Source organism: Hyperoodon ampullatus (genome assembly GCF_949752795.1).
Source record: "Hyperoodon ampullatus genome assembly, chromosome: 19".
NCBI classification, from domain to species: domain Eukaryota; kingdom Metazoa; phylum Chordata; class Mammalia; order Artiodactyla; family Ziphiidae; genus Hyperoodon; species Hyperoodon ampullatus.
Window position 1 is genome coordinate 20,602,327 of NC_136932.1, and position 21,648 is coordinate 20,623,974.

Below are 21,648 nucleotides of genomic sequence, written 5' to 3' on the forward strand. Positions count from 1 at the left end.
CATGAATGAATTTGGTAAACTTGCAGGATACAAAATTAATACACAGAAATCTGCATTTCTAAACACTAACGATGAAAGATCAGAAAGAGAAATAAAGGAAACAATCGCATTTACCATCATACCAAAAATAATACTGGGTTGGCCAGAAAGTTCGGTAAGATGTTACGGAAAAACCCAAACGAACTTTTTGGCCAACCTAATAAAATACCTAGGGATAAACCTACCTAGGGAAGGAAAAAATCTGTACTCTGAAAACTAAGACACTGATGAAAGAAATCAAAGATGACACAAACTGATGGAAATATATACCATGTTCTTATATTCGAAGAATCAATATTGTCAAAATGACTATACTACCCAAGGCAATCTACAGATTCAATGCAATCCCTATCAAATTACCAGTGGCATTTTTTGCAGAGCTAGAACAAAAAATTTTTAAATTTATATGGAAACACAAAAGACCCCAAATAGCCAAAGCACCAAAGAGTAAAAGCAATTTTGAGAAAGAAAAAGCTGGAGGAATCAGCTTCCCTGACTTCAGACTATACTATAAAGCTATAGTCATCAAAACAGTATGGTACTGGCACAAAAGCAGAAAGATAGATCAATGGAACACGACAGAAAGCCCAGAAATAAACCCACGCACCCATGGTCAATTAATCTATGACAAAGGAGGCAAGAATATACAATGGAGAAAATCTCTTCAGTAAGTGGTGCTGGGAAAACTGGACAGCTACATATAAAAGAATGAAATTAGAACATTCTCTAACACCACACACAAAAATAAACTCAAAAAAGATTAAAGACCTAAGTGTAAAACTGGATACTATAAAACTTCTAGAGGAAAACATAGGCAGAACACTCTTTGACATAAATTGCAGCAGTGTCTTTTTGGATCTGTCTTATAGAATAATGAAAATATAAACAAAAATAAACAAATGGGACCTAATTAAACTTAAAAGTTTTTGCACAGCAAAGGAAACCATAAACAAAAAGACAACCTACAGGATGGGAGAAAATATTTGCAAATGATGCAACCAACAAGGGATTAATCTCCAAAATATACAAACAGTTCAAAGAGCTCAATATCAAAAAAATAAACAACCCAATCAAAAAATGGGCAGAAGATCTAAATGGACATTTCTCCAAAGAAGACATACAGATGGCCAAAGGCACATGAAAAATGCTCAACATGGCTAATTATTAGAGAAATGCAAATCGAAACTAGAATGAGGTATCACCTCACACTGGTCAGAATGGCCATCATCAAAGTCTACAAATAATAAATGCTAGAGGGAATTCCCTGGAGGTCCAGTGCTTAGCACTCCATGCTTCCACTGCAGGGGGCCCAGGTTAGATCCCTGGTTGGGAAACTAAGATCCCACATGCTCTAGAGCCCGTGTGCCACAACTAGAGAGAAGCCCACACGCTGCAACGAAAGATCCCCATGCCGCAACTAAGACGCGATGCAGCCAAAAAAAAAAGGATCAGTACTGATAAAGTAATTCTGAATCTATTAAGGTGTTGATTAAAAAATAAAAAAAAAATAGGCGGAGATCACCTTCCTCCCCACAGATACACCAGAAATACATCTACACGTGTAACAACTCCTACAGAACACCTACTGAATGCTGGCAGAAGACCTCAGACCTCCCAAAAGGCAAGAAACTCCCCACGTACCTGGGTAGGGCAAAAGAGAAAAGAATAAACAGAGACAAAAGGATAGGGACGGGACCTGCACCAGTGGGAAGGAGCTGTGAAGGAGGAAAGGTTTCCACACACTAGGAAGCCCCTTCGCGGGTGGAGACTGCGGGTGGCGGAGGGGGGAAGCTTCGGAGCAGCGGAGGAGAGCACAACAACAGGGGTGCGGAGGGCAAAGCGGAGAGATTCCCGCACAGAGTATCAGTGCCAACCGGCACTCACCAACCCGAGAGGCTTGTCTGCTCACCCGCCGGGGCAGGCGGGGCTGGGAGCTGAGGCTCGGGCTTCCGTTGGAGCGCAGGGAGAGGACTGGGGTTGGCAGCGTGAACACAGCCTGCAGGGGGTTAATGCACCACGGCTAGCCAGGAGGGAGTCCGGGGAAAAGTCTGGACCTGCCGAAGAGGCAAGAGACTTTTTCTTCCCTCTTTGTTTCCTAGTGCGCGAGGAGAGGGGATTAAGAGCGCTGCTTAAAGGAGCTCCAGAGACGGCCGCGAGCCGCGGCTGAAAGCGCAGACCCCAGAGACAGGCGTGGGACGCTGGGGCTGCTGCTGCCACCGCCAAGAGGCCTGTGTGCGAGCGCAGGTCACTGTCCACGCCCCCCTTCCGGGGAGCCTGTGCAGCCCGCCACTGCCGGGGTCCCGGGATCCAGGGACAGCTTCCCCGGGAGAGCAAACGGCGCGCCTCGGGCTGGTGCAACGTCACGCTGACCTCTGCCACCACAGGCTCGCCCCGCACTCCGTGCCCCTCCCTCCCCCCCTGGCCTAAGTGAGCCAGAGTTCCCGAAGCAGCTGCTCCTTTAACCCTGTCCTGTCTGAGCGAAGAACAGACGCCCTCCAGCGACCTACACGCAGAGGCAGGGCCAAATCCAAAGCTGAGACCCGGGAGCTGTGAGAACAAACGAGAAAGGGAAATCTCTTCCAGCAGCCTCAGAAGCAGCGGATTAAAGCTCCACAATCAACTTGATGTGCCCTGCATCTGTGGAATACATGAATAGACAACGAATCATCCCAAATTGAGGAGCCGTGCGGATGAAAGGTTCTTGGTGCTGCAGCCAGGAGTCAGTGCTGTGCCTCTGAGGTGGGAGAGCCAACATCAGGACACTGGTCCACAAGAGACCTCCCAGCTCCACATAATATCAAATGGCGAAAATCTCCCAGAGGTCTCCATCTCAACACCAGCACCCAGCTTCACTCAACGACCAGCAAGCTACAGTGCTGGACACCCTATGCCAAACAACTAGCAAGACAGGAACACAATGCCATCCATTAGCACAGAGGCTGCCTAAAATCTTAAAAAGTCCACAGACACCCCAAAACACACCACCAGACGTGGACCTGCCCACCAGAAAGACAAGATCCAGCCTCATCCACCAGAACACAGGCACTAGTCCCCTCCACCAGGAAGCCTACACAACCCACTGAACCAACCTTAGCCACTGGGGACAGACACCAAAAACAATGGGAACTACGAACCTGCAGCCTGCAAAAAGGAGACTCCAAACACAGTAAGATAAGCAAAATGAGAAGGCAGAAAAACACACAGCAGGTGAAGGAGCAAGATAAAAACCCACCAGACCTAACAAATGAAGAGGAAATAGGCAGTCTACCTGAAAAAGAATTCAGAATAATGATAGTAAAGATGATCCAAAATCTTGGAAATAGAATAGACAAAATGCAAGAAACCGTTAACAAGGACCTAGAAGAACTAAAGATGAAACAAGCAATGATGAACAACACAATAAATGAAATTAAAAATACTCTAGATGGGATCAATAGCAGAATAACTGAGGCAGAAGAACGGATAAGTGACCTGGAAGATAAAATAGTGGAAATAACTACTGCAGAGCAGAAGAAAGAAAAAAGAATGAAAAGAACTGAGGACAGTCTCAGAGACCTCTGGGACAACATTAAACGCACCAACATTCGAATTATAGGGGTTCCAGAAGAAGAAGAGAAAAAGAAAGGGACTGAGAAAATATTTGAAGAGATTATAGTTGAAAACTTCCCTAATATGGGAAAGGAAATAGTTAAGCAAGTCCAGGAGGCACAGAGAGTCCCATACAGGATAAATCCAAAGAGAAATATGCCAAGACACATATTAATCAAACTGTCAAAAATTAAATACAAAGAAATCATATTAAAAGCAGCAAGGGAAAAACAACAAATAACACACAAGGGAATCCCCATCAGGTTAACAGCTGATCTCTCAGCAGAAACTCTACAAGCCAGAAGGGAGTGGCAGGACATAATTAAAGTGATGAAGGAGAGAAACCTGCAACCAAGATTACTCTACCCAGCAAGGATCTCATTCAGATTTGATGGAGAAATTAAAATGTTTACAGACAAGCAAAAGCTGAGGGAGTTCAGCACTACCAAACCAGCTTTACAACAAATGCTAAAGGAACTTCTCTAGGCAAGAAACACAACAGAAGGAAAAGACCTACAATAATGAACCCAAAACAATTAAGAAAATGGGAATAGGAACATACATATCGATAATTACCTTAAATGTAAATGGACTAAATGCCCCCACCAAGACACCGATTGGCTGAATGGATACAAAAACAAGACCCATATACATGCTGTCTACAAGAGACCCACTTCAGGCCTAGAGACACATACAGACTGAAAGTAAGGGGATGGAAAAAGATATTTCATGAAAATGGAAACCAAAAGAAAGCTGCAGTAGCAATTCTCATATCAGACAAAATAGACTTTAAAATAAAGACTACTAGAAGAGACAAAGAAGGACACTACATAATGATCAAGTGATCGATCCAAGAAGAAGATATAACAATTGTAAATATTTATGCACCCAACATAGGAGCACCTCAACACATAAGGCAAATGCTAACAGCCATAAAAGGGGAAATCGACAGTAACACATTCATAGTAGGGGACTTTAACACCCCACTTTCACCAATGGACAGATCATCCAAAATGAAAATAAATAAGGAAACACAAGCTTTAAATGATACATTAAACAAGATGGACTTAATTGATATTTATAGGACATTCCATCCAAAAACAACAGAATACACATTTTTCTCAAGTGCTCATGGAACATTCTCCAGGATAGATCATATCTTGGGTCACAAATCAAGCCTTGGTAAATTTAAGAAAATTGAAATTGTATCAAGTATCTTTTCTGACCACAACACTATGAGACTAGGTATCAATTACAGGAAAAGATCTGTAAAAAATACAAACACATGGAGGCTAAACAATACACTACTTAATAACGAAGTGATCACTGAAGAAATCAAAGAGGAAATTAAAAAATACCTAGAAACAAATGACAATGGAGACACAACAACCCAAAACCTATGGGATGCAGCAAAAGCAGTTCTAAGAGGGAAGTTTATAGCAATACAATCCCACCTTAAGAAACAGAAAACATCCCGAATAAACAACCTAACCTTGCACCTAAAGCAATTAGAGAAAGAAGAACAAAAACACTCCAAAGTTAGCAGAAGGAAAGAAATCATAAAAATCAGATCAGAAATAAATGAAAAAGAAATGAAGGAAAGAACAGCAAAGATCAATAAAACTAAAAGCTGGTTCTTTGAGAAGATAAACAAAATTGATAAACCATTAGCCAGACCCATCAAGAAAAAAAGGGAGAAGACTCAAATCAATAGAATTAGAAATGAAAAAGGAGAAGTAACAACTGACACTGCAGAAATACAAAAGATCATGAGAGATTACAAGCAACTCTATGCCAATAAAATGGACAACCTGGAAGAAATGGACAAATTCTTAGAAATGCACAACCTGCCAAGACTGAATCAGGAAGAAATAAAAAATATGAACAGACCAATCACAAGCACTGAAATTGAAACTGTGATAAAAAATCTTCCAACAAACAAAAGCCCAGGACCAGATGGATTCACAAGCGAATTCTATCAAACATTTAGAGAAGAGCTAACACCTATCCTTCTCAAACTCTTCCAAAATATAGCAGAGGGAGGAACACTCCCAAACTCATTCTATGAGGCCACCATCACCTTGATACCAAAACCAGACAAGGATGTCACAAAGAAAGAAAACTACAGGCCAATATCACTGATGAACATAGATGCAAAAATCCTCAAGAAAATACTAGCAAACAGAATCCAACAGCACATTAAAAGGATCATACACCATGATCAAGTGGGGTTTATTCCAGGAATGCAAAGATTCTTCAATATACGCAAATCAATCAACGTGATACACCATTATTAACAAATTGAAGGAGAAAAACCATATGATCATCTCAATAGATGCAGAGAAAGCTTTTGACAAAATTCAACACCCATTTATGATAAAAACCCTGCAGAAAGTAGGCATAGAGGGAACTTTCCTCAACATAATAAAGGCCATATATGACAAACCCACAGCCAACATCGTCCTCAATGGTGAAAAACTGAAACCATTTCCACTAAGATCAGAAACAAGACAAGGTTGCCCACTCTCACCACTCTTATTCAACATAGTTTTGGAAGTTTTAGCCACAGCAATCAGAGAAGAAAAGGAAATAAAAGGAATCCAAATCGGAAAAGAAGTAAAGCTGTCACTGTTTGCAGATGACATGATACTATGCATAGAGAATCCTAAAGATGCTACCAGAAAACTACTAGAGCTAATCAATGAATTTGGTAAAGTAGCAGGATACAAAATTAATGCACAGAAATTTCTGGCATTCCTATATACTAATGATGAAAAATCTGAAAGTGAAATCAAGAAAACACTCCCATTTACCACTGCAACAAAAAGGATAAAATATCTAGGAATAAACCTACCTAAGGAGACAAAAGACCTGTATACAGAAAATTATAAGACACTGATGAAAGAAATTAAAGATGATACAAATAGATGGAGAGATATACCATGTTCTTGGATTGGAAAAATCAACATTGTGAAAATGACTCTACTACCCAAAGCATTCTACAGATTCAATGCAATCCCTATCAAACTACCACTGGCATTTTTCACAGAACTGGAACAAAAAATTTCACAATTTGTATGGAAACACAAAAGACCCCGAATAGCCAAAGCAATCCTGAGAATGAAAAATGGAGCTGGAGGAATCAGGCTCCCTGACTTCAGACTATTCTACAAAGCTACAGTAATCAAGACAGTATGGTACTGGCACAAAAACAGAAAGATAGATCAATGGAACAGGATAGAAAGCCCAGAGATAAACCCACGCACACATGGTCACCTTATCTTTGATAAAGGAGGCAGGAATGTACAGTGGAGAAAGGACAGCCTCTTCAATAAGTGCTGCTGGGAAAACTGGACAGGTGCATGTAAAAGTATGAGATTAGATCACTCCCTAACACCATACACAAAAATAAGCTCAAAATGGATTAAAGACGTAAATGTAAGGCCAGAAACTATCAAACTCTTAGAGGAAAACATAGGCAGAACACTCTATGACATAAATCACAGCAAGATCCTTTTTGACCCACCTCCCTGAGAAATGGAAATAGAAACAAAAATAAACAAATGCGACCTAACGAAACTTCAAAGCTTTTGCACAGCAAAGGAAACCAAAAACAAGACCAAAAGACAACCCTCAGAATGGGAGAAAATATTTGCAAATGAAGCAACTGACAAAGGATTAATCTCCAAAATTTATAAGCAGCTCATGCAGCTCAATAACAAAAAAACAAACAACCCAATCCAAAAATGGGCAGAAGACCTAAATAGACATTTCTCCAAAGAAGATATACAGACTGCCAACAAACACATGAAAGAATGCTCAACATCTTTAATCATTAGAGAAATGCAAATCAAAACTACAATGAGATATCATCTCACACCAGTCAGAATGGCCATCATCAAAAAATCTAGAAACAATAAATGCTGGAGAGGGTGTGGAGAAAAGGGAACACTCTTGCACTGCTGGTGGGAATGTGAATTGGTACAGCCACTATGGAGAACAGTATGGAGGTTCCTTAAAAAACTACAAACAGAACTACCATATGACCCAGCAATCCCACTACTGGGCATATACCCTGAGAAAACCGTAATTCAAAAAGAGTCATGTACCAAAATATTCATTGCAGCCCTATTTACAATAGCCCGGAGATGGAAACAACCTAAGTGTCCATCATCGGATGAATGGATAAAGAAGATGTGGCGCATATATACAATGGAATATTACTCAGCCATAAAAAGAAACGAAACTGAGCTATTTGTAATGAGGTGGATGGACATAGAGTCTGTCATACAGAGTGAAGTAAGTCAGAAAGAGAAAGACAAATACCGTACGCTAACACATATATATGGAATTTAAGAAGAAAAAAAAATGTCATGAAGAACCTAGGGGTAAGACAGGAATAAAGACACAGACCTACTAGAGAATGGACTTGAGGATATGGGGAAGGGGAAGGGGAAGCTGTGACAAAGCGAGAGAGAGGCATGGACATATATACACTACCAAACGTAAAATACATAGCTAGTGGGAAGCAGCCGCATAGCACAGGGAGATCAGCTTGGTGCTTTGTGACCGCCTGGAGGGGTGGAATAGGGAGGGTGGGAGGGAGACAGAAGAGGGAGGGGATATGGGAACATACGTATATGTATAACTGATTCACTTTGTTATAAAGCAGAAACTAACACACCATTGTTAAGCAATTATACTCCAATAAAGATGTAAAAAAAAAAAAAAGATATTCCCGAACAACAACAAAAAAATAATAAAAAATAAAAAATAAAAAAATAAAAAGAATGTATTTTAAAAAATAAATGCTGGAGAGGGTGTGGAGAAAAGGGGACCCTCTTGCACTGTTGGTGTGAATGTAAATTGGTACAGCCACTATGGAGAACAGTATGGAGGTTCCTTAAAAAACTAAAAATAGAGCTACCATATGATCCTACAATCCCACTCCCGGGCATATACCTGGAGAAAACCATGATTCAAAAAGATACATGTACCCCAATGTTCACAGCAGCGCTATTTAAAATAGTCGGAACATGGAAGCAACTTAAATGTCCACTGACAGAGGAATGGATAAAGAAGATATGGTACATATATACAATGGAATATTACTCAGCCATTAAGAAGAATGAAATAATGCCATTTGCAGCAATGTGGATGGATTTAGGAGATGATCCTACTAAGTAAGCCAGACAGAGAAAGACAAATATGATATCGCTTATATGGGGAATCTACAAAAAATAAATGATACAGATGAACTTATATACGAAACAAAAAAAGACCCACAGACGTAGAAAACAAATTTATGGTTACCAAAGGGGAAAAGGGCAGGGGGGGAGGGATAAAGTAGGAGGTTGGGATTCAGATACACACCACTCTATATAAAATAGATAATCAACAAGGACCTACTGTGTAGCACAGGGAACTCTACTCAAAATTTTGTAATAAACTATAAGGGAAAGGAATCTGTAAAAGAATACATATACATAAATAGATATATATATGTATTACTGCATCACCATGCTGTACACCTGAAACTAACACAACATACCGGGCAATAAGCAGCAGATATCCCTTCAGGACTGATGGGTCATTAAGTAGTTCGCTTTTCTCATTAAGGAACTTATTTTCAGAGATGTAAAGTATTTACCGTGATCTAACGGAGTTAAACCCTTTCATGATGTTTTAGCATTCTGATTACAACAAGTGGTGCTAGTTTACTTACAGTAGGGACAAAAATGATCTTGATGACAACCCTGGGGGGCCGTGAGCTTACTCTTGCCGTCACCACTGCACTCACACGCGGTGGGGAGCTGAGGGGGCAACACTCAGGCGCTTAGGTGCTGAGTCCAGAAAGGCTTCTCCTCCTTTCGCGTTTCCTAACCAAATGCTTCAGAGCGGAGATCCCCAGTCCTCTTCATCCCTCCGACACAGGAGCCCGTGAGGCGTCCTGTCCATCTGGGGCAGGGCTTGGCACGCTTTCTGTAAAGGGCCAGAGAGTAACCATTTTCAGCTTTGCAGGGTCTATGGTCTCTGTTGCGACACCTCAACTCTGCCACTGCAGTGTGGAAGCAGCCACAGCCATCACCTAACCAAAGATGCAGGGCTGTGTCCCACGGAGACTTTATTTACAAAAATAGGCCACATGCTGGCTTGTGTCTGTGGGCTGTCGTGGTCTGCTGACCCCTGGGCTCGAGGCGACTGGGGAAGAGCACATAGCTGAGAGGTCATTCTCACCTACCTTTGTACCCTGAGCATTTCTGATCTAGAGTAAGGCAAAGGGGCAGGTGCAGGGAGACCCCCCCCCGACCGTACCTCTCACAGGGCGTTTACAAAGAAAGGCCACACAGCCTTTCCTAAAGGCAAGAGACTGTTTTTGGAGTTCTGAAAATCCTGTCATATTCAACTAAAATAACTACCTCTAGTATACTCTTCCTCAACCGTGAATTTTTCCTTATGGAGAATTCTAGCACACCTTTTCCTTAACCATGAGAATGTGATGCAGAATTAAATTACTCCCACTGGGGATAATTAGAGAGGCGGGGTCGGGGGACGACAGGGGACTGAAGAACAGAAAAGGGAGATACAGCAGAAGATAAGCCAGCATCGAGTTCTGGGAAGAGAGAAGGAAGAGGTGTGCAAATACATGAATGCTGCCCTTAGAACAGCACACCTGCTTTTTCATAGTTTTGAAGGAGCTGGGACAAAAGAGGGACTGAACACATGTATTTTGGCCTGAGGATATCACAAGCAAAGGGAAGACACAGACAGACCCATCGACTGATTGATAGGGGAAGGGGCATATCGCTATCTAGTATGTAATCAACCTCTGATGTTGGAAAAGAAGTTGAAAACTGTTATCCATCTGTGAGATCTACATTACATTTCCTTGAAGCCCTTATAAGTATCCAAGTTATTCTCTAGAGGACAAAGCAGAAAATTAGAAAAACATGGAATATTCTGATGAGGGAAGAGACATCAAAACCCCACCAGCCAAAAACAACCCTAACAAAGTGGGAGGAATATTTGAGTATTGCACTGAAATTCTTGGGAAGGGACGGGGTGGAGTTCTGAAAAGCTTCCAAGAAGAGAGGATAAGCAGAAACCATTTGCTCACTATTATACTCACTTAAGATGTGGAAAAGGTGATTTAGCCTTGTGTTTAGTGTGCTGCTTTAATTAGCTTAAAAAATAACCTGCCAAGGATTTTTCAGAGGCTCACCTGCAACTCTGAACCCACCCTCTGCTTTTATGTTTCTGACTCCTGCCAAGATCTGGTCAAGGACCCAAGAGTCTAACCATTCCCAAGGGGAAGGGTCTGATGTGTGATTTCCTGCCACTTCAGATACTATTCTGTACCAGTGTACATGTAGCCGAGTAGTAGAGATGAATAGTAAAATGCCAAGATATAGAGAATAATTTTAGAGAGAAAGATTTAAAATTGAGATATGAGCTATTAGGAAATAGCTATTAAAAAATTTTAATGACAAACTCTGCCATCTTCTTGTCTCCTTGAATGACATCAGCCATTATGATTAAACAAACTGAAGTTTTTTTCAGTAACTCTTGTCACTTTTGAGAACAAGTCAAAAGAAATATCCAGACAGAACCAGATCTGTCCACATTAAAAAACTGGCTTCCTACAGAATTGCTGGATTCCAATAATTTTATTCTTTTCACACTCTCCCCTGCCCCCAGTACAAGTTTCCATTGTTAAATTCGCACTGCAGCCATCTCCACCGTCCCTGCCTTGGAGTGCCAAAGCTTTCTTACGTGGTGTCCAGGTCAATGCTACTTACACCAGCGCTGCAGCTCTTAGGATAAACAGAGATAAACATAAGGATCTAAGAGGCCATTCTGTTGACTGTTTCTATGTCTTGACTTTACAGATCATTGTGTTATATTTTTGCTTTATAAATTTAGAAGTCAAGTCTTAAGCAAAATGAGAAGTTTCTGTCTCACTTTCTTCAGTCTCAATTTAGAGATGTGAAAAATAACCTCATGCATCACCTACATGGTCTCCTTCAGGCAGGTAAAACTTTCAGGGAAGGCTTTTTCCCTGTGAAAGAAATGACTTGGGATTTTAGGCATCTCCGTTTATGCGGGGATGATCAGAAAGGAATTCCTCTTTCTCACCGATGGCCATGCATATTAGACAAGGGCCAGCAGCTATGCCCTGCTAGTCAGGATGGAAGAGTTTGGTGCAGACACATTCCCACTGCTTCACCTGTGCCCTATGTACTGGTACTGAATTAGCCAACAAATCCAGTTAGAGTCAAATCTGATATTTTATTTTATTTTATTTTATTTTATTTATTTATTTTTGCAGTACGCGGGCCTCTCACTGTTGTGGCCTCTCCCGTCGCGGAGCACAGGCTTCAGACGCGCAGGCTCAGCAGCCATGGCTCACGGGCCCAGCCGCTCCACGGCATGTGGAATCCTCCCGGACTGGGGCACAAACCCGTGTCCCCTGCATCGGCAGGCGGACTCTCAACCACTGCGCCACCAGGGAAGCCCAAATCTGATATTTTAGAAGCTTGTGAATTCTACTGGCCTCCAGTGTTAATGATTATCTTACACTTTTACACTGAAAATTTTCATCTGAAAGCGTTTGGGGTTTTTTTGTTTTTAAATTGTGGAAGAATACTGGGCTTTTTCTGTTTTTTTTTTCTTTTATAAAACAATACTTTAAAAAAATGAGCAAAAGTTATCTGGAACTAAAAGAGCAATGAAATCTAGGCATTCTCCTTTTGGTAAGATTTGGAGCAAGTTGAAACGCGTCACTAGAAAGGTGTTGTGCTTTTAATGTTAAAAGTGGAGTAAATAAAACAGCTCTAAGCCTTAAGACACACTGATGAGTGACAGCTGTATTTTGCTTCTCCTCCTCTCTTTTGGGGTATAAAGCTATTTGGTTTCAATCCTAAAAGGAAGCTCTTACATAGGAATTAAAAAGTCACCTTGCAGAAGAGCCCTGATCTTCTAACACGCAAATGGCTTTAAGGAGAAAACACAAAGCTCACCAGATCTCCAGTGACAATGTTAAATGGAGCATAACAACAGTTACGTAAATTCTAGTCAAATCTTATAAAGGCCACTCTAACCAAAACCTCCAATTTAAAAACCGCCAAAAAAACCCTCTCAGGCAACAGCTCATTCTCTAGGGCATGTCAGATAATGCAAAACTGAAAAACAAAAAAGCAGTTCGGAAAATCCCTTGGAGGTGTCTATAATGGGATGTGACCTGTAATTTAGGCTAAAAATAGAGAAAGGCTTACTCAGATGCTTGAAGTTCCAGCTACAACAAAGGACGAAGTACCCTGTGAAGAGCATCATGATGCCACCGACTCCTCTGCCCTTCACGGTGGTGCGACACCTGATCCAGCCTGTTTAAAGAGAAGCAGGTCTCACTGTTAGAGGGAAAGGCCCCTAGGGGCCCTTATCTGTGAGGGACTCAAGTTACCCGGTTAGCTTAGGCAAAGGAATTGCAAAGAATTTACATACCACTATATTGCGTGCGTGATGAAAAGGCTAAAACCAAAAGACCTTAATTTTAATAAATTTAAATTAGTCACTCTTATTTTGGGGAGTTTGGTTAAAATCTTTCGTGGGGAGGAGATGAATACAGCTGGTTAACTTGAGGTTGAGCCTTCCTGGCTTGGGGACAATCAACGTGGGGAAGGCAGAGACGGGCAGGTGGCAGAGAGAGGCAGGGGTAAGTACTGAAAAAATGAAAGCTGCTCAATAAATGGCAGTTGCTATTATTAGCTTCGGTGCTTTTAATTACGTCAGACTCCTGGATGAAAACAGCCAAGCAGGAGAGTATTAAGACTACAAGGTTGTCCTCTTTTCTCTTTCTCGAGCCTGCTGTAACAGCCATGGCTAAAGGAAGAGAAAGTTCTCCAAATGCTTGGAACCAGCAACAGAGCCCAGCAGTCGTGATTCCAGCCTCACCTGTTTGGACAGCTCCCAAGAGCCTCCTTAGAGAGAAGCTGGAGGTTGTGAGGCTGGCCGGGGCTTCCAAACTTCTTACCGCCGTCGAACTTCTTTCCAACAAAGGAACTAGGGTTCCAAACAGTCACTGTGATTATTCATTTAAATCCATCCTCTTCCCCAACTCTCAGTGCCCAAGGTTCCCAGGGCGAGGCTGCAGGAAAGGTATATTCTAAATAGGTGGATTAATGTCTGCCTTGGGCTGCGGCTAACTGGTAACCACTGAAGGTCAAAGCCGTCTATTCCACATCAAGAAAAGGTTCTTCAACAGACTAAGGGACCCTGGGGATTTGGACCTAGATCCATTTCCGATCCGATGAATATTGTGCCCAGATGATCCAGGGATACATACTTAATGAAATGAATCATTTATACTTCCTCTTATCTGCTAAACATCTTATTAGCAAAAAGCATGACTTTCTACTGTCACGTTAATTACTGCTAGTCACTACAACAGTCGACAAGCCAGCTCTATCAGCCCAGCCCAGCACTACTGCTGACCAGCACACTTATTTATGTTCAATACATGAATAACTATAAAGTAGAACCAGAAAGGAGGGTTTAGGCTATGTATTTACATTTTCCCTGCCCCTGTTATGTCCCATGTTTAATGACAGGCAGGGAGTCTCTACTATTGCTGGTTCTCTGGTCTTGGTTTGGTTTATTAGGATAAAGGGTAAATTAAGCAAATATTTACAACGGGTTTAGCAGGTGTGGTAAAAGTTGCTGTGGATGTAAAAACACTACCCAAGGGCTTCCCTGGTGGCGCAGTGGTTAAGAATCCTCCTGCCAATACAGGGGACGTGGGTTCGAGCCCTGGTCCAGGAGGATCCCACGTGCCACGGAGCAACTAAGCCCATGCGCCACAACTACTAAGCCTGCGCTCTAGGGCCCGCGAGCCACAACTAGTGAGCCTGCGCGCCTAGAGCCCGTGCTCCACAAGGAGAAGCCACCGCAATGAGAAGCCCGCATGCAGCAACGAAGACCCAATGCAGCCAATAAATAAATACATTTAAAAAACAAAACAAACAAACAAAAAACACCTCACATGGATACCCTACTGATGGAAATTCCGGTTGCAGGTTAGAGAACAGCCTTTATTTAGCTGTTTCTTGGCCTTTAAAAACCCATGACCTATAAAGTTTTCTCACTTGACCTTCTGGTAACCCCATCAGCCATATTTTGCTTTTTGTAATTACACAAAGTTTTTTTTTCCCAAACCACCTTCTCCCCTGCCACAATTTGAGAACAGACCCACTGCTGGGTCTGAGGCACCTGCGCCAGGGCCATCACCTCCAGAAGCAGTTCTCAAACTCGGCTGATCTTCGGTGACACCGAGGAAACGTCTGAAAATACAATTCTGAGGCCTCGCTTCAGAATCAATCTCTGGGGACAATGCCTAGCAATCTTTACTCTTTAAAAAAAAAATGACCACGTGAAACTGTTAACTGTCCAGATTTGGGAACCGAGGACTTAGATCTCTTACACTTTCAGCCCCAAAGCCAAGGCACCTGAATTCTGTAAAGGCCCAGCCAGCCCTCCCAGCTGAACGCTCAAGGCGACTGGGACTCTGAGAGGTTTCCCTTGAACGAAGTCCTCTATTGCTGAGAGCTCTCAGACCTTGGTACTTGTTGAGTCTCCTGAGATTTAAATCTTGGACTTCTAAAATCTACTTTCCCTCAGGCCAGGAAAACTCCTCCTTCTGGTAGTGAGGCCCATGAGAACCTTTCTCCCTGAAGCTCAAAAGATCGCTCCTAGCGCTGCCGAATTCCATGAGCCCGATCCCCTGACTCCCGATTTACTGCAGCCCAACGTGGTGGCATCCTCAGAACCATCAGTCTGCCTCAGGATTTCCTAGCCTAGGTCCTCAAAACATAGCCATTTTTCATCGGCCATGAGAGCTTCTGGTCCTACCTTGTTTCATCGAAATGAAGGCCCTAGGTGCCTTTCCAGCTGGTAGAATCACCTCACCTAAGTTTACTCAGGTACCTGATGCACGAAGACTAGCTGCATTTCCCCGTGCAGGAAAGAAAACTGACAACATCCTGGAGCCCAACGGTCCAGTGCAAGAAACACTGCCCGGAAAACCTTGGCAAAGACCATCAGATCACGTTAGAAACTGGATACCGGGCAAGTCACTCATCCTCTCTGAAACTCAGTTTCCTCGTCTGTAAAAGGGGATAATACCCATCTCCCAGAACTGGTATAAGATTCCTTAAGATAACTTAGGTAAACATGCAGTTATCACACCTGATATATAGTTAACTCAGTAACTCTTAGCTCACTGGCCCTGCCTTTAAGTATAAAAGGGATGAGTTGGTTTCCTGAGATAGAGGAGTGGCCCATCAAAGGTTTTGCCTGAGTAAGGGCACATATAGCCCAAGCTCTTCTACAATGACTGCTGGGAGGTCAGTCTGACCCTGCAGTCACTGGGGACAGTCATTGCCAGGTGAAGGTACAAAGCTGAGGAGCCACACTACTTTTTTATCCTTGTAGATTTGACGGCCTTGAAGTCCCTGGCCAACTGAGGAATCAGGTCTTGACCTTAACTGAGATCCTAGGGTCTCCTCTAGTGTCTCCTGCTCATTTGGTAGCAGCATCACAGTCTGACCGTTAATAGTGGAGCCAACTTCCAACAGTTTTTCGGTTTACAACAGAACTAGCGGCACAGTGATGGCTACACATTCCCCGATACAGGAACCCAAACTAATCACACATTACAGACTGTGACCAATAAAAGAGAACAAAATCGTTTCTAGCCACACTATCCTGGAAGAACTTACTATTAAAGGAAAACTTGTCTTTTCCCCCCATATTCAATTTCACAAGCCTAGTGATTTGGTGACACGGATTACTGTTATCTCTTACCTTATTATTACTGTAATCTTCGGACCTATTAAAGGGAGTGTTACCAATAACTTAAATCAGCCATGATATTGACCACTAACTGCCCTAAAGTAAGCCCGAGGCTGAGTTTAAAGACCATGGATGTACAAGCCAGATGGACCTGGATTTGAATCCTGACTGCCGCTTACTGGTGAACGTGGGCAAGTCACTGAGCCCTCTGAGGCTCAGACTCCTCGCCCACAACAGAGGGCGATCTTTGGCAGTGACAGCCCCTCAGAACCATCAGGAGGATTAAAGGAGATAATTACATCAGGCATCTCGCACCACGAACAGAAACCGCCATCACCTGATAAACATTATTAGTTCCCTCCCTTTTCCCACTAAAATGAACTTACCTTCGCACTACAGAGGGTAGGACAGAATACAAAGAAGCCCTTCTACTCGCTAGAGATTTGCTACGGGCTGTGTTTATGCCACTGAAAACCACAGAGAAGCTTGGAGATATAAATAACACCTGTGCATCTAGCTGTGGCTCATTTTCTACAACATGGTTGAGTGAAAGCTTTAAACTAGGCCTCAGGAGACTGGGTTCTACTTGCACCTCTACCACTTACTGGCATCACCACCTTGGACAAATCACTTATCCCCTGTGCCTGTTTCATCACCTGCAAAACAGAGAGAAAAGCACTCTGCCCACCTCTCAGAGTGGTGAGGCCAAAATCAGAAGATAGGTGAAGCATCCTGAAAACCACAAAGCAACACAAATGTGAGTGTATTAATTCTATGTTAAGATGGAGTAGGGACTTGATACAACTTTGTAAAGACACCGAAGATGTTAGACCTGTTTGTAGAAAACCCGGTTAACCACTGAGGCAGCTGAAGGAAACGTAGCTTTAAGCTAGCAACCCTCTTAATACACGTCCATTTTGAAACCTTTAGAAAGGGATAATTAAAATACAAAAGAAAATGCTTTCCACAACAGCCAAACTGGGGCTTAGTGAATATGTGATCATTCACAAAACATAGTAGAGGGGAAAAATGTATCCTTTAGGAAGGGATAATACAAGCTTTTCTGCTGCAAGCCTATTCTGAGTGGCTTTGGGTCTCCTGTCAAAATAACCCGAAAGCACCAAAGAACGCTAGGCAAGAAAGAGATGGATGCTACTGTGACAACGCCTAACCACGCCCCTAGAAAACCCAAACAAAAAGAAGTAATCCAAAGCTTCTGGGGAGGAAAATGGAGACACTCTGTTTCATAATTAGAGAAGTAGTTCAATAACTAAAGGTGAGACTCAGCAGAAAAAAGCGAGGGCACCGAGGGGGCCGTAGGGGAACTCCTGGCTCCTACCCGGGCCTCCGTCCTGCCCACTGCTGAACCCATTCTAGGCACCAGCCAGGAGCATCGGAAGAGACAGACTCACAATCCAAACAGTTTCGACGTCCAGCCTCTTTCCCCCCATCCTTCTTACCTCACCTCTCGTGTCTTGAGGCTCCATCTTTGGTCCTATCCTGGGTCCTAGTCTCTGTGGCCTAACTCTTCCAGGGCATGGACTTCTGCTCCCTTCTGGCCACACCCTCTACTCCTGATCTTCACCGGCTCATCCCTGAGGCCCACTTCCACCTGCCTTGACTGCCACCCCAGCCTGCCCCCGAAGCCAAGAACCCCATCTGCCCTTCCCTTCTGTGCTACTCCAAACTGCTAGATGCTGCATCTGACCACACGTCTGGGACCTATTTTCTGCCCAACCTGGTCCTGACTGAAATCTGAGCACGGCGCTTGTTCTGTTTAGGCAGACCCTGAAATCTTCATGTTCTTCCCGAGTCTCTTCAGCTTGAATACCCACCCAATTTCTAGAAGAGGCCATGCCTCTTCCGAATGTAGAAGGTCAACTGTTATCAGCATCACTGGCCAGCCTGTCGTAGTCCAACCTTCACCTCTTGGTGGAGGGGAAGAGAGAGTGATAAACCACTGCTATTACTGACCCCTGGGAGCAAGAAGTCACGTTCTAAGGACACTTACAAGTCCAGCGCACTGGAATGCCTAGGTACGTACGAATAAAGTCAAGCGAGTGAGAATGTGGGCGTCTGAACCTCATTGATTCAAAAGGCACAGAGCTGTTTGGATGAGCTTGAACGGGAGCATGTTTACCTTGTGAGCAGCTTTCCCCCTGGGTACCGATGAGCGCAGGCTTCTGGGCCAATGTGCCCCAATGCTGAGGCTTCCCCGGCAACACCCCGAGTCCAAGATAACCCGGATAGAGCTCTGGAAACCACTCCAGCCCCAGGGAGCTGGATAGGGTCTTTCTGTCGGTGGCACCGATCTGACCTGTGAAGGGGCTTTTAGAAGTGTGATGATGGGTTGAATGTGCAGAATGCTGGCCCCTGGGGTGCGATGCTGGCGGCTGACAGCCCGACGTGGGTGTCAGAGAAGCTTGCCCCTCACTCTTCGTCAATGCCTTCATAGCAGGGACTTGTTTACGGCTGCAGGCTTCTGCCTTCTCTTCTTGGAGGAATTTCATAGCCAGAGAGGCAAGACTTTGATTACGTGACTGTGATACAGAGAGAAGCTCACTGCAATTTGTCCCCGTTGGCGTAAGCAACTCTAAATCGGGGCCTTCACCTCGAGATTTCCTCTCCATGACTGAATCATCGCTCAAGGCAGCCCATTCCTGCATTTCTGTTGCAAATGCACTTTCCTCTGCATTTCCTTGGCTCCCACATGCCTCTGCTCCAAGGTCAAGTCCTTTTCCCTGGTTCTCGACCTGGATTTTATCTAACGGGCTAACCTTAAAAGCTGCAATTTGTGATTCTGTGTTCTTTTCCCAATTCCCAGAGCCTCTGGTAGAGACTCCCAAGAGGTGATCCCCGGCCTTGGAATCCCTCTCACTGCTTGATGATATGCTTACCCTTTTAACCCCGGAATTGAGATTTGTGGGAGAACTGTGATAATCGCCCAGAGGCATATCTAGTAATTTTATGAGAAGGTTCTGTCTTGGGGCATCCACTCTGTCTAATCTTAAATCAGCAGAAGTGGCTTGTACATCATTAGGGAAGGCCGAAGAATATTTCCTATCTTGATTTGACAGAGAAGGTTCCATTGGGCCAAGAGCTAAAGAAGCTTCAGTTTCTGAAGGGTTATTTCTACTTTCCCCTGATTTAGACAAATCTTCGGCAAGCTCTTTTTTAGGAGTGGTGTTTTCTGATGCAGAAAACTGAGCTGTAGTTTCTCCCTGGAAAGTAACCTTCGGTTCAGTGTTTTTTAGCATTTTGAGGGAGGGTTGAATTTGATTCTTGAAGTCTTTGTCAGCCTTTGTATTACTTGTTTTTTCCAAACCAACAGTTAGTTGTGGAGAGGACTTAACTGTCTGTTGTTCTGATCTGTCCCCTTTCAGTTCAGGATTTCTTTTCTTACTATCTGTCCCTAACCCTTTCTCTTTTGCTTTAACTGAGTCTCTGATTGGCCCTTTGATTTTTTTAGCACGTGGGAGTGTAGCCGGCTTGGACTGACAAACAGCAGGCACAGCTGGTCCTATCATCTTACAGTACGGCAAATGGGATTTTAATCGTTTAAATGGCTTCTTACAGTAAGGACACACTTCCATTCTGGGTGGAATAGCACTCTCCTATTCCTGAAAAAGAGAAATGTGAGGTTACGGGGAGCACACAATCCACAGAGTAAATACTAATAATTTATTTAGGTGTTGTACCTTTTAAATTCATTTGAAAGAAGCTAGGTTGAAGGACGTTTTAAAAAATTTCTTTTGACTCATTCTTTTCCTTCTATAGGTAGAAAACAGACATAGTTGGATTTTAAGATCAATATTCCTGGCTCCATTTCTGCTTGGTATTTCACACTCCTTAAAGTCTCTTAGGAATCAGTCATTACAAAAGACAACCAAAGAGGTTTTTCAACATCCCTAACTAGGAGGTGAGCCAGACCAAAAAACTTAAGTCTAGTGAATTAATGCTTAGTGGAAGGAAAAGATGTCCAGAATGCCAAACAGATAAAATGCCAATGCCAATAAAATGTTTGCTATTTAACACTGCAGCAAGTCAACTGGATAGCACATGAGTATAAAGAAACTGTTATAAACCCTTAAACACATCATTCAAGGGAAGAATGGTGAAGAATAAAAAACTCAGGCTGGGATTCCAAGGTGGCTTAGACTAGTATTTCCACAGTGATATACAGAAGATCCACTGGGGCAAGAAGAAAATATTAGAGCTTCTATTGTCCAAGCATGAAAAACGAAATGCTACTGACATTTAACGCATTAGTAATAAGCATATATACATACATATATATAGAAGTACAGCGAATGCACAAATAATACATAAGTGGAGGTGACATGGTCCCCCATTTTTTACTTGCAGTATGTAGTACAATGGATTAATGTCGAATTTGTTTAGTTTGACACTTTTCTGAAATTTATGCCACACAAAAACATTAAAAAAAACTTACACCATGTACCACTGGTGCCTCTATTACTCTCTCCAGTCAGGAAAAGGAAGTATTTCATTCCAAAGCTCAGATGAGTTAATTCTGTTTATATTTCTTATTCTATCAAGTTCCAGAGAGCAGGGAACGGGTGGACCCTGTGCACAGCTGTATTCTCAGAACCGAGCACTGGGCCTGGCCCTGGCCAATCCATCAGAGCAACCGACCCACCTTATCCTACATGAAGTCAGGCAAAAACACACAAACAAAAAAACCCACAAAAAACAAAACAAGGGCTTCCCTGGTGGCGCAGTGGTTGGGAGTCCGCCTGCTGATGCGGGGGACGCGGGTTTGTGCCCCGGTCCGGGAAGATCCCACATGCCGCAGAGAGGCTGGGCCCATGAGCCATGGCTGCTGGGCCTGCGCGTCCGGAGCCTGTGCTCTGCGGCAGGAGAGGCCACTGCAGTGAGAGGCCTGCGTACCGCAAAAAAACAAACAAACAAAAAAACCAAAACTGTTTTCTGCCAATAGACTTTACAGCAACTATTCTTACTTTGGAGGTACCCCTTTCACAATATAATAAAAGTTAGGGACTGTTTATTTACAAAAATACACACAACGGAAGCCAGTCCAAGGGCCTTAGGCTAACGACTTTAAAAGAGACCTGTTAGAGGCACGTGCTTCCACACCGTGCTATCCTCACACTTAATCCTACTGAGATCTTTCCTGCACCCTTGAACAGTAAC

The 21,648-nt window shown here is 43.1% G+C and overlaps 1 protein-coding gene across 2 annotated transcripts; it reads right to left on the bottom strand.

The window, feature by feature from the left end:
* Positions 1-11,279: 11,279 nt before the first annotated feature.
* On the bottom strand, positions 11,280-20,072 carry MTNAP1 (mitochondrial nucleoid associated protein 1). Of its 2 annotated transcripts, XM_079725239.1 has the most exons (4): positions 18,614-20,072; positions 13,579-13,686; positions 12,903-13,010; positions 11,280-11,441 (listed from the first exon to the last, which is right to left on the bottom strand). In XM_079725239.1, the coding sequence occupies exons 1-4, from the start codon at positions 20,064-20,066 to the stop codon at positions 11,419-11,421; spliced, it is 1,692 nt and encodes a 563-aa protein (XP_079581365.1). In that variant the 5' UTR covers positions 20,067-20,072; the 3' UTR covers positions 11,280-11,418. The 2 variants fall into 2 exon arrangements, with proteins under 2 accessions (XP_079581365.1, XP_079581366.1); XM_079725240.1 differs by lacking the exon at positions 13,579-13,686.
* Positions 20,073-21,648: the final 1,576 nt, after the last annotated feature.